General features: G+C 43.3%; 1 protein-coding gene across 2 annotated transcripts in view; it reads right to left on the reverse strand.

The window, feature by feature from the left end:
- Positions 1-12,708, reverse strand: part of LOC135237309 (nucleolar protein 4-like) — a 60,057-nt gene extending 47,349 nt beyond the window's left edge. For both annotated transcript variants that reach the window (XM_064304340.1, XM_064304339.1), the window contains exon 1: positions 11,803-12,708. In XM_064304340.1, coding sequence (XP_064160410.1) covers positions 11,803-12,144 — 342 coding nt within the window. In that variant the 5' untranslated portion in view covers positions 12,145-12,708. The remainder of the gene's footprint in view (positions 1-11,802) is intronic.

Below are 12,708 nucleotides of genomic sequence, written 5' to 3' on the forward strand. Positions count from 1 at the left end.
TGAGGATGTGTGTGTATAGTGTGCTTGTAGTGCATGTTTGTGTGTATGTTGTGTGTGTGCATGGCGTGTGTGTATAGACTGTGTGTGTGTGTGCATTTGTGTTTGCGTATGAGTGTTTAGTGAGCATATAGTGTATGTTTGTGCGTGTATTGTATGTGTACATGTCTTGTGTGCATAAACTGTGTCTGTGTGTGTGCACATTTGTGCTTGTGTATGAGTATATAGTGTGTGTACCTGTGTGTGTGTGTGCACGTGCGCATGCTTGTGTATATTGTGTGTGTATAGCATGTGAGCATACAGAATGTGTGTGTGTGCGTGTTTAGTGTGTGAGTGTATTGTGTGTGTGTATGAACAGATACAGTGGTCCTGGAGGCAGTTTAAAATGGTGTTAATTTCTCTTCCTATGGGAGGCACAGAACTCACTCTCCATGGCAACCGCAAGGGTGCCAAGGGGAGGAGAAGAAAATGACGTGCCAAGCAGTCCCCTCCCACCCCACCCCATACCCAATGTCAGCACCCCCCACTCCCCCACCCCACGCAGACCCACAGACACACAGACACTCTGATACATTCATATGTCCAGCAGGGCAAGAGGAACTCTAACCAACTGGATCGGTTTTTTGGGGGGTGGCTGGGGGGAGAAAGCACAGACAATCCACTGCTTTTCTGTAAAGCCTGCATCCTACAAATACAACACAACATGTCAGGAGAGCAGAGAGACGAGCGAGAGAGACCTTTTCCAGGCTGACATGGGTGCACTCTGTGTGTGTGTATGTGTGTGTGAATGCATGAACGTGTGTGTGTATGTGCATGTGTGCGTACAGTATGTGTGCGCATGTGTGTGTGCACATATTTGTGTGTGTGTATGTGTATTTGTGTGTATGTGTGCGTGCGTGTGTGTGCATATTTGTGTGTGTATTTATGTGTGTGTGTGTGTGTGTGTGTGCATATGCGTGCATTCGCATGTGCATGTGTGTGTGTGCGTGTGTGTTTGTTTGCATGTGCGCATATTTGTGTACATGCATGTGTGTGTGTTTGGGGGGTCAGGGATCAGGGGAGATCTGCAGTGGTGGGGCATTGTCTGCTCTTCATACTGCCCCTGCCCCCAAAGCCCCCTCCTCCCTCTCACCAGGGCAAAGGGCTTGTCAGCATATTCATACAATCCTAAAATGTGTGTTTTTGAGTGTCCGGTTCAAACCCCTGACCCTTGCAGCCAACAGGACAGCCCCCATCTACTTGCAGGACATGATTCGATCCTATGTGCCTGCTCGACCACTCCGCTCTGCAGCAGCAGGGCGCCTTGTACCCCCTCCCACCCGCCCAAAGGGATCACAGAGCTTCTCCATCCTAGCTCCCCAGTGGTGGAACGAACTCCCCGTCCCTCTTCGAACCTCCCCCTCACTACCCATCTTCCGCCGTGGCCTGAAGACTCATTTCTTCAGACTATACCTGGACTAACTACCACCACGCTGTATATTTCACTGTAAACCCCCCCCCCCCCCATTTTCATGACACTTGTTACATGTTGCCCCATCCCAGCACTTTTGGTAATTTGTATTTGTCCTAATACTGTAGCTTATTCTTCTACCTAGTTGGCTTTGCAGAGGTTATGTCTGAATAGTGTTCACTGTGTGAACTAAACTGTGTTCTTGGCTAGAAATAGCTGTACAAAATAAGTATTGTACCTTACTGAATGACCATGAAATGCACTTTTTGTACGTCACTTTGGATAAAAGCGTCTGCCAAATAAATGTAATGTAATGTAATGAAATGAGTGTGTGTGCGTGTGTGTCACACTACACTAGCAATGCCTGAGGTGGGCAGCACTGGGTTGGGAGCTCTGTCTGTTCCGGAGTCAGCCCTGGGTTTCTGTTAGAGTGAATCACAGTTCACTGTAAATAGTGCCAGAGCTGTGCCTGTATCTGTAAAGTTCAAATCTCAGGTGGGGAAACAACAAGTTTGACCTTACGCGAGCATGTAGTTGTACAAGTGGATAAATTACAAGCTACGCACAGCATGTCTTTCTGGACGATGACATGGAAGAATCTGGTAGCACCCAATGAAAGGCAGGCCAAGCTACCAAAGGAAGATGAACAGATAAGCGATCAACTGATCTTGTACGATTTGAGGCTCTGCTTCGGTCTAGTTGTGGGGAGAGTGAGCATGCCCTCTTGTAACAATAAATTAAATTTGACTGACGGTGAATAACAAAGAGATGGTAATTCACCTGCTTTGTTCTGAAAGAAGGGCCATCAGTACAAAGCCAAGAGGAAAAATGTTAAAATTCTAAAACGCATGTGTGGCTCCCTGAGAACCTTTAGCAAAAAGTTTTCAAGTCCCAGGTCTGGTCCGTGGTCGACGAGTTGTATGACAGGTCCGTTTCAAAATAGGCAGTTGACAAAACTGACAAAGGGGCTGTGCTTTAGAGGCCGACTGATTCAAAAAGACTGACAGACAGCTAAAAATACATCCACAGGGCATGGAGAGGAGAGGAGCTGCTTCTGGGGCCTGGCCAGGGTGAGGGATTGGATTATTTTCTGGTAACGTTAACCTCACTGTTGCAAATGTGGCATGCAAAAAGAGCGCATGCAAATTTCTGAGAGAGAAATGCATGAGGCGTTATTCAGGGTGGAAGCCCATGAATCAGCACTGACACACATAGTCACACAAAACACACACATACACACACACACACACACACACACACACACGCATGCATGCACACACACACACACACACACACACACACATACACAGACACACACACACAACCACGCACACACACGCACACACGTATGTATGCGCACACACACACACACACACGCAGATACACGCACACACACATGCATGCACACACACACACACACATACAGACACACACACACACATATGCACACGCATGTATGTACGTACAGTATGTTCAAACAAACCCACATGTACACACAAACAGACACACACATGAAGTCTGAAATTACAACAGATAATTAATCAATGGCACACATGATAAAGGTCCTCTTTAACTTAGATGATTGTTATGACTGATGGTAGCAATGTGCAGGGGGGTGGGGGCAGTCTTACTGTGGAACACAAAATCCCCCTGATTATCCCACCTGCAGTACACCAGCCCATCATTACGCACTCCACCTCTGACATCCCCAACAGCATGCAAATTTTGCCCATATACTGAACGTTTCTTCCCTCTCTGATAGTTCTTCCTCCTGTCCTCTGATTGGCTGGTTTTGGCCTGTCAATTATCTCGAGTCTCTGCTGGTGAAACATTGGCAGGTGACACTAGCAACGCCACCACACATGTTCCAGGAAGGCCAGTCTCCATTGGCATGGTAACAAAGGCCTACTGCAGTTTTCTGTCATTTGCTTTATAAGTTCACAGCTTTCACATGCAGTTACCAGAACAGGCAAAAATAACATTCTATTCATTTAGGAAAGAGGGGAATTATGGGGCCAATAATGCATCTCAGAGGAAAGTCAAACTCAGCAAACTCAGTCTCCCCGAGCAGTAGAGCACTGTTACTGCTGCTGTCTGTGTGTGTGTGTGTGTGTGTGTGTGGGTGATTCATCATACTTTGAGAGAGAACAAGAGACAGACAGAGAAAGAGTGAGAGAGGGAAAGAAAAAGGGGGAGTGGAAAGAAAGAGAGAGTGAGAGAGGGGGAAAGACATAGAGAGGGTGTAAAACAGTGTACATGATTCAGGACAGTTTAAGGGCATTGTCTGTGCCCCCAGTTTAAGGGCACTGTCTGAATGGATCTCCCCAAAGTACAGCAGCATAGAGTGAATTATTAATCCACATTCCCCAGCCTCCCCCGCCCCACACCACACTCTCCTCTGTACCCCCTACCACCAGCAAGACCCCGCCCCTCTGCTGGGTTCCCCAGACTTGGCAAGGTCTGTCACCAGCTGCATCAGGCCACTCCAGTCCTGGCCCTCATGACCAGCCTCAGCCCCCCCAGCCGAATAACAAAGGAGAGCTCCGTGGGGGCTCCTGAGCAGCCAGTCAGGGGGCTACTTTCTGGGACAGGAGCCGCTGCAGAGTACAGTCACAACACTGCAACCTGCAGCCCAACGACCCGCTCACTCACACACACATACACACTCTATGACCCGCTCGCTCACACACACATACACACACTCTATGACACACTCGCTCACACACACATACACACACTCCATGACACACTCGCTCACACACACATACACACACTCTATGACCCGCTCGCTCACACACACATACACACACTCTATGACCCGCTCGCTCACACACACATACACACACTATGACACACTCGCTCACACACACACACACACACACACTCTATGACCCGCTCGCTCACACACACATACACACACTCTATGACACACTCACTCACACACACACACACACTCTATGACACACTCGCTCACACACACATACACACACTACATGACACACTTGCTCACACACACATACACACACTACATGACACACTTGCTCACACACACATACACACACTCAATGACCCGCTCACTCACACATTCGCTCTCTCACTATCCCTCTCACTCTCTCTCTGTCTCCCTCTCTCTCTGTCTCCCTCTCTCCCTCTCTCTCTCTCCCTCTGTCGTTTGTGCTGATGTTGGGATCCGCTATGCCCTCACCTGACCCAGGTGTGTCAGGTGGTGCTCTGTAGGCGGAACCTCAATGGGAGGAGGGGCCGTTCCTAACTGGGGCAGTACTGAGAGGGAGGACATTACTACTGTTGACCATGCACAGCATGAACACACTCCTGCATACACTCCCTCTCACACTCTCTCTTTATCCCTGTATTTCTATCTGTCTCCCCCTCTTTACCTCTCTCACTCTCTCCTCTCTCTCTCCGTATCTTCTTTTCTTTCACTCACTTTCTTTTCTTCTCCGTGTCTCGCTGCATCCTGTTCTCTCTTTCTTTATCCCCTCCTCTTGCTCCTGCTCTCTAGTCATCTTATGCTCTCACTCTGACTACCTCTTGTTCTCTCTCTATCTCTCATTCTCTCTCATTCTGACTCTCTCCTTCTCTTCTTCTCTCTCTTTCTCCTACTCTTTGTCTGCCTTTGTGCACCTCACATGACCAGGTTTCCATGGCTGCTTCCCAGCAGAGTGGGGTGGTACACGGCCAGTCCCCTCCCACAGCCACCCCAACCTCCAACCCCCCCCCCCCACCCCACCCCACCTGCCGGAACCCTTGTATAGGCATGTGGTCTCTATGTCACACCTGAAAATAAAACCTGCAGGCTGTCTCACCAACATGATTCACAACATACGGACCTACACAAACACACTCCCTCGATTCTACTTCGCTCCAGCCCATATGGGAGGTAGCGCACAAAGATATTTACATACTGGGATACTGAGAGACGCGGCCCTTCAGAGCTCAGAATAATATAACGAACTCTGCATTCCGCACATTGGAAAATGAGACATTCTGTTCTGGCTCGGCAGTGACGGGATGAGCTTCCCACAGCCGTCAGGACAGCAGAAACTCTTCCATCTTCCAACACAGACTGAAAACCCGCTGCTTCAGATCGCACCACGGCTCCCCTGACTCTCAGTAGCTATTCTCTTTCTTTGATTCTTTAGTGCGCATTTAAAATACCTTTGTCAACATTCTCTAGTTGGTTTATATGCTTGTTTGTATTGTCTTAAGGGCAGAAATGAGTACCAGCAGAAATTTTATTTGAATTACATAACTTGAATTTGTATTGGAATAATTAGAATTTGTAATGCCTAAACTCAGGGGTGTCCAACCCTGTTCCTGGAGATCTACCATCCCATAGGTTTTCGCTTCAACCCTAATTTTCCACACTTGATTCAACAAATTGTCAGCTCCATATATCAATTGAATGACGGGTGCTTTGTTAGGGCTGGAGTGAAAACCTACAGGACAGTAGATCTCCAGGAATGGGGTCTGGCAGCCCTGCTTAAACTGAATTATTGTGTTTTAAAATTAAATTTTAATTGCGTAGCTTGAATTTGTATTTTGTTATTTGTAATTTGTTTGTTTTTTGTTATTTTAAATTGAATGTAAGTGTTTTCAATTGCATTTGCTCTTTATTGTATTCCATTTTTACTTTTAATTGAAAGTTAAAAATTAAAACACTTTCTAATTCAGTTCTTATATTTCAGTTTCAATTTCCTGCAACACACATCTGCGTGCTTAGAAAAAGCAAGCAAACAAAGATTCAATAGATCTTTCTTTCTCACATGCTGTAAGTGCTGCCAACCCAGAAGTTTACAAATAATAGCGATTGACAACAATGGCACAAAACAAAGCTTCCAGTTAACTAGTCAATACATTGCATATCTTTATTGACATTCTGTCATCAGTATACAGAATATCTTTGTTTGCATTCTCTAGTTGATATATAGAATATTTTTGCTGAAATTCCTTAGGCAGAGTATGTTTCTTGAAATTCTCTAGCTGACACCTGGAATAGAATCTTTGTTAAAATGATCTAGTCAGTATATAGAATATCTTTGTTGAAAATCTCTCATTGGTACATCTTTGCTGAAACCTCCTCGAATGAGGTCCTCTTTGGCATCAACCTTCTCAAGCCACAGAAGTGAAGCAGCACTTCCTTCCTTCCTTGGAGGGGGAGGTTCTATAACAAAAGAGCCTCCATTTTTGCCCGCCACACAGCTCACTGTCTGACGGCTGCCCTGGTTATCACACACAAAGACAATTAAGGTTAAATTAAAGTTGGGTTTGTCGGCTGCTAATTGAATCCCGGGAAATCTAATTAAATTCAGAGTGAGGTTATTGTATTTTTTAGGTGCGTATCCTATAGATCTGTAATGGGGCAGGGGAAAGCTCATCATCTTAACACGTTGATTGTCATGTGTCAAAACTGGGTTATGATAATAAAAGAAAAAAATGATAGGAAAAATGTGGGTTATCCAGTTTTTTTCCTGTATCACAGAAAAGGGGATGGTAATGATTTTATTGGCTGTGGCTCACACTTTGCTGGGTTGGAAGACCAGTGCAATCCCAGAAGAAAGACAGACATATTTAATTCAGGCTGGTTTGGGACGGGTTGCTGTAGGGACAGTTTTAAAACTGCTGGAAAATCTCACAGAACCTTTCAAATGATGTACAGTGAGCCCCATAATGTTGTTTTGGACAAAGATATATTTTTCTTGATTTGACTTTGTACTCCTGTGTGCAGATTCTCAGCTTTTATTAAAGGGTATTTTTATACATTTTGGTTTCACTGTGCAGAAATTACAGCACTTTTTATATCTTAGCTACCATGGATATTTACTTCAGAAAAACAATGACAAACCTCTACCCTTGGCCTAATAATGACTAGTAGAACAATTCTGGTCTAAAATTTAAAACCAGTTCAATTTGGGTACAATGATTTTCATGTTTGTCACAAAGGTTTTTAATCGTAAATTGTCTCTAATTATAATAAATCAATAATAAATAATTCATATTTTATTATAGCATGTGTATGTATTTTATGTATTTTATTAATGAGCGATATTCTTGTTGGCTATCGTTAAATTGCCTCCATGTTTAGGGGTTAAAATGTGGATCTCTCACTGAGAATGATCAAAAGCCTCAGACCGCAGTGTACAATGTCATCCATAACCTTTAACTTAATTGTTTGGGGTGGGGGGGCGATGCTGGGCTGAACTGATCAGCAGGTCAGCAGTTCAGTCATTAGTGTCCACACTCATGCTGAAAGGTTGTGTGTTGAGTCCAGATCTTAAAAGAACAACTTTACAGAACGCTGGGGAAGATTCTCATTTGGTTCTGACACAGTGTTATAATGATGTGTTATAATGTTCCCCAGTCTTAGAACAGTTAACTGCGCCAAACAAGTTCTGTCAAAGTCACAGAAGAAAACATTCCATGCATGTACCGTGCAAACTTAAGGATTTTTGTATGTCAATGGGACTGACCTGGCTGCATAAGAGTATAGGAATAAATAATAAATAATAAACATTTTGAGTTTACATTTATCATTTAAGTACTCATTGCATACAATGCTGGCAGGCGCTCACTGAAGAGAATGGCTTGTGCGTCATTTATGTTTCTGTTGCCTTCTATAATCTGCATGATTGCAGTTCTATTGCCACATAGACAAGATTAGTGAGCTTCATATTATACATCAACTCAGGCCAAAAACCATAATTTTGTCAGCCAAGGAGATCATTAATCCTTGCCTAATAAAATCCAATGTATATTTTCTAAATTTATTACACAAACCTTAATATTTTACAACACATCTATATTGGTCAAACTCTCTATTGTTTGGCTATTCAGTTTTTCTAAAATGTAACTTCTATGTAGTATGTGTTGTCAAATATGGTATTTACTGAAAGATAGACAAGAAAGCTCAAAACCAAGCTGGGTCTGCAAGATGGTGTGCTTGCTTTTTATCTTGCTTTTATCCAGATTTTAGATCATTGGTTTATTTTTCCAAATTTCTCCATGTGGAAATAATTTTTTATTGATGAGTTTAGAGGGACCGCTCTTGTAAAATCCTGCAATTGAATCCAGAGGAAAGTTTTTCAAGTGCAGACTTGCTCGGGGTCAAAAACTAAAGCAGCCTCAAAAGATTTGTGCACTGTTAGATAGAAATGCAGTTGCTTTGGCAGTGCATCAGGGTTGTAATATGTTGTTTCTCTGCAACTTCTCTGAATGTTTTAATGCACTGGCTATTCAGTGTTTTGACTGCACTGTGTGACAGCTGAGTCAGTGATTGGTATTCACTTTCCAGTTGTTCTATCTTTTTGCACATTTCATGTATTCTGAGTTCTCTACTCTTAAACCAGCAGATCATTTCAATGAGCCCTCTGTCGTGTTCCACAGTTAACATTAGCTGTACCCGAGCTGTGCCAGGACAGCAGTATTTAGTGACATGCCCATCTCCACGTCAACAAATCTGGGATAGACTTACTGGGAATTAATATTTGTTATAACGGAATAACAAATTCCACATCTCATTTTGCATGGCTCAGACTGGAACTTTACTGGTAGGTCTGAACCTTGCTCTATTGTTGTATTCCAAAGAAGCAATGTGTAGCGCTACTTTCCGCTTGGACAATGCTTAAAAACCTTTTTTTAACAGCTCTCACAAGTGAGTCAACAAACAGACAAAAATAAAACATGAAAAACATAATTGCCTGTGACCACAGACATGCTGTCATCTGACTTGACCTGCTCCTTTATATTTTCTTTATGTGCATCAATGCTCGGAAATGCATCCGTCAAATCATGGATGACATCTGTCCACCATTCAAAGCTCTCTTGTGCCCTAGTGGCATATGATTCCCCTTGTTACCATACAACACAACCAGAGCTGATGTTTTCATTCTAAGTGTCAGTCATTTTGTCTTGTATGCACGCATGCATGGACAAATTACAAACTTTTCAGAATAGAATCCATCTTACCAGGCAGGTACTGGTGCACTCGGTTGCACAAATACATTTTTTATGTTCCGTCCATTGCTTTTATACGAGCCACAATTAAACATTAATTGTATAATTCATGAGGTGATCGTACTAATCTAGCGCCTATGGGGACCCCACAAGGACATTGATTGTAAACCAAGTTTAAATCCCAGTGGGTCATGCACTTCAGAAAAAATGGAGACCATGGCCATAGACAGGATTCAGACTAGAGAGGCATGGACGTCATCTATGTTGACATGAAAGTGTGGTCAAATCTTCCAAATCTTTGCCACTGCCAATGCAGTGTCACTAATTTGGCAAACCTGGATTTCATTGCATGAACATTAGCTTGGCTTAGCATTTATTATTAATACACTATATACTATTAATATACTGTTAGTATTATACATATTTTGAATAACATACATCTACACATGCAGTGGAGTAATACAGTATGTAGTCATATTGTATTTTGTATTGGTAGTATATAAACTGTAGGACTAGATAGTGCTAACAAAATGAGATGAAAGTGTAATGATAATAATAATAAGATAGATCTTGAGAATAAAACAGTACTTTTCATGTTTAACATGTCAATGAATAACTTTCTAATGCCACCCCAGAAAAGTTCCTTAATATATGCATGAAACAGTACATACAATATGTAGACTGCAAGCTGGAAACATTTGTCCTAACTGTTCCAATGTTTCAGGAGTGCACATAACAACTTATGAAAATGGTGCCCGGTGCCTGTGCGTTCACAGACATGCATTGTGGGTAATGAACCTTCCATGGAGTGGAGTCCTTGGCTGGGGGTCTGTTTTTGTATTCATTTTTTATTTATTTAGAATAAAATTCCTTAAACACACAAACACAGGTGTAGACTCTTTGGTCTATCCAGACCCTAAAAGCAACACCTCATATAAAGGTTTTTTTTATGCTGAGGATTATCTACTTTTATGCTCTAAGAAATAGTGCCATCTCCTCCACCCAACCCCAAGGCCAGAAGACCCATAATTTAAGAAACAACTTGTATAATCAGACTGTTATACAGTCATCAATCTCGCACACGTACAGTATTCACCTTATATTGCTGTTATGAGAATCTGCACAGTACAATATCTATCATGTATGCAGCCATTCGAACTAACCATTTGAAACAGCATCAGTAAAGGTTAGGCTTTCTTTGCGGGAGCAGTGGTTAAATAGTCCATATGCTTTGTTCCTCGGCTGCACATTCTGCGCGTACGCTAAGTAGCGGCTGTTGACCGTCCTGCCAGTAGCATCTGCTTTTTGTTTAGTTTTTACTATCAGCAAATCTGCAGTCTGCACATGCGGAGAGCGGGGTCCTTATTCACAAAATGAAAAGACAAACGAAAGCCGCGATTATCTTTTCCAAAAAAAAAAAAACATTTATACGGAAAGGTTGATAATAATAATAATAATAATTATTATTATTATTATTATTATTATTATTATAATGTGTTTAATGGTAATGGTAATCTCACGGTCCCGACCAGACAGTTCGGGGCTGCGGTGCATTCTCTGGGGTTACATTTCTGGACTTGCGTCACTCTGTGGCAACCAAACGTAACTTTCTTTTTTCGTTAAAAAGGTTACATATGCCACCCCAAAATATTATTTATTATGCGATATCAGAAGGCATAGAATGCCCGACAGATAATCTACACACTCCCCAACCCAACCCCCCGCCCCCCTCCCAATATTCCTCCCGGTCCCGTCCCGTCCCGTCTCCCCTTCGCCACACAATTTGGGTAGGCGCGTGCTCTCCTTCTCGCTCTCTCACACACGGTTCTCCTCCATAGCCTGACAGAAATGGAAAGTGATGGCGTATCGTACTATATTTAAACAGCAATGAAAGAAAGTGACGTGCAACATGCGGATATCTTATGGAAAATTGCGACGCGTGTCGTTTCCCCCCTCTTGTCTCCTTTTAAATAAGCAAAGGATATGCACATCACTGCCATTCAGTTGGCGGGACAACACCATGCAGATTCTCCAGGCAGGGTGTATTTAGATGATACTAATACTGTACTATCGGCACTGTTACGAGGCAGTGGCGTTGCTATGGCAGCTGGGTATGATAGTGGCACGGTACAGCACAGTGTATCTTTTACAGGACAAACCAGTGTTTATGGAAACCAAAGACAAGGGGTGGTAAATCACCTAAAAGTTGTAATTAAATACAAGTGACAGAAGGGGGTGAGGGGGTCTAATGAGTGTAGGTGTGATTGATAACACAGTACACACACAAAATAATTTGCATAGACAAACACAGAACGCTTTGAACGCGGCAACGCGCACACACACTGCCACGGAAGGACGGTGGAAAACACACTTTGACTAACCGTTGATTTGACAGGGACGTAAAGAACTGGTTTTCCAGGCACTCCTTTCTTGTTGTGGTCGGTAAGAATGTTGCTCCCGACCTGAAAGCCTTTAGATTTCACCCAGAATTTGAATTTGGCGTTGATGTGGCTGCTTTCGACGTAGACGCCGTCCGACTCTTCGCTTTGCAGGAGGGTCTGCATGATCTTGTTGTATTTTCGCCGGGTGACCGTCTTTGTTTTACCCGAGTCGCCGTAAGTCCGGAGGCACCAGTCCTGAAATTCGCTGAACATCTCTGCCTCCAACACGACGGGACTCCGATTCCTTTTCGGTAAATCCGCGCATGCTTTTTTAGTTGCCATGGCTTTCCTTCGGATCAACCCCGTTCCCCCTTCTTTTTTAAACAGCGAAATAATTCGGATGCTTAATTGCTCCAGAAAACGTAATTACAAATAAAAAATATCCCCGTCCCGCAACGAGGACGAACGCAGCTCGATTGGGATGACTGTAACGCTCCAGAACAAGCAGGAATACACGGCGTAGCGTATGTGCAAGATTGGAGCTGCTTCACACCTGTTTGCAGAAACGCTTCGCCTCCTGTCCCAAACCGCAACAGCAAATGTCAGTCGCTCGCATCATTCGCCGGGGAGCTGAAAGCGAGGGGGGCTGTCCTACCAAACGGGTGTCTCCCACCTGTATATAAAATGTCTCCTGACTTAGATACTAAATGCAGCACCATCTAAACGACAAATAAAATAGACAAATAAAACGGCAATTTCATCTGCCACTTTATATTTTCATATAAATAACAACATAATCAAATGAATGACTAGTTAACCCATTTGCACATATGCCAAAATAGGATGAAACCAATTTTACGGATAAAAACATTACTCTTGGGAAAGTACACCTCTCTCTCTCTCTCT

The sequence above is a fragment of the Anguilla rostrata genome, chromosome 13 (assembly GCF_018555375.3).
Source record: "Anguilla rostrata isolate EN2019 chromosome 13, ASM1855537v3, whole genome shotgun sequence".
NCBI classification, from domain to species: Eukaryota; Metazoa; Chordata; class Actinopteri; order Anguilliformes; family Anguillidae; genus Anguilla; species Anguilla rostrata.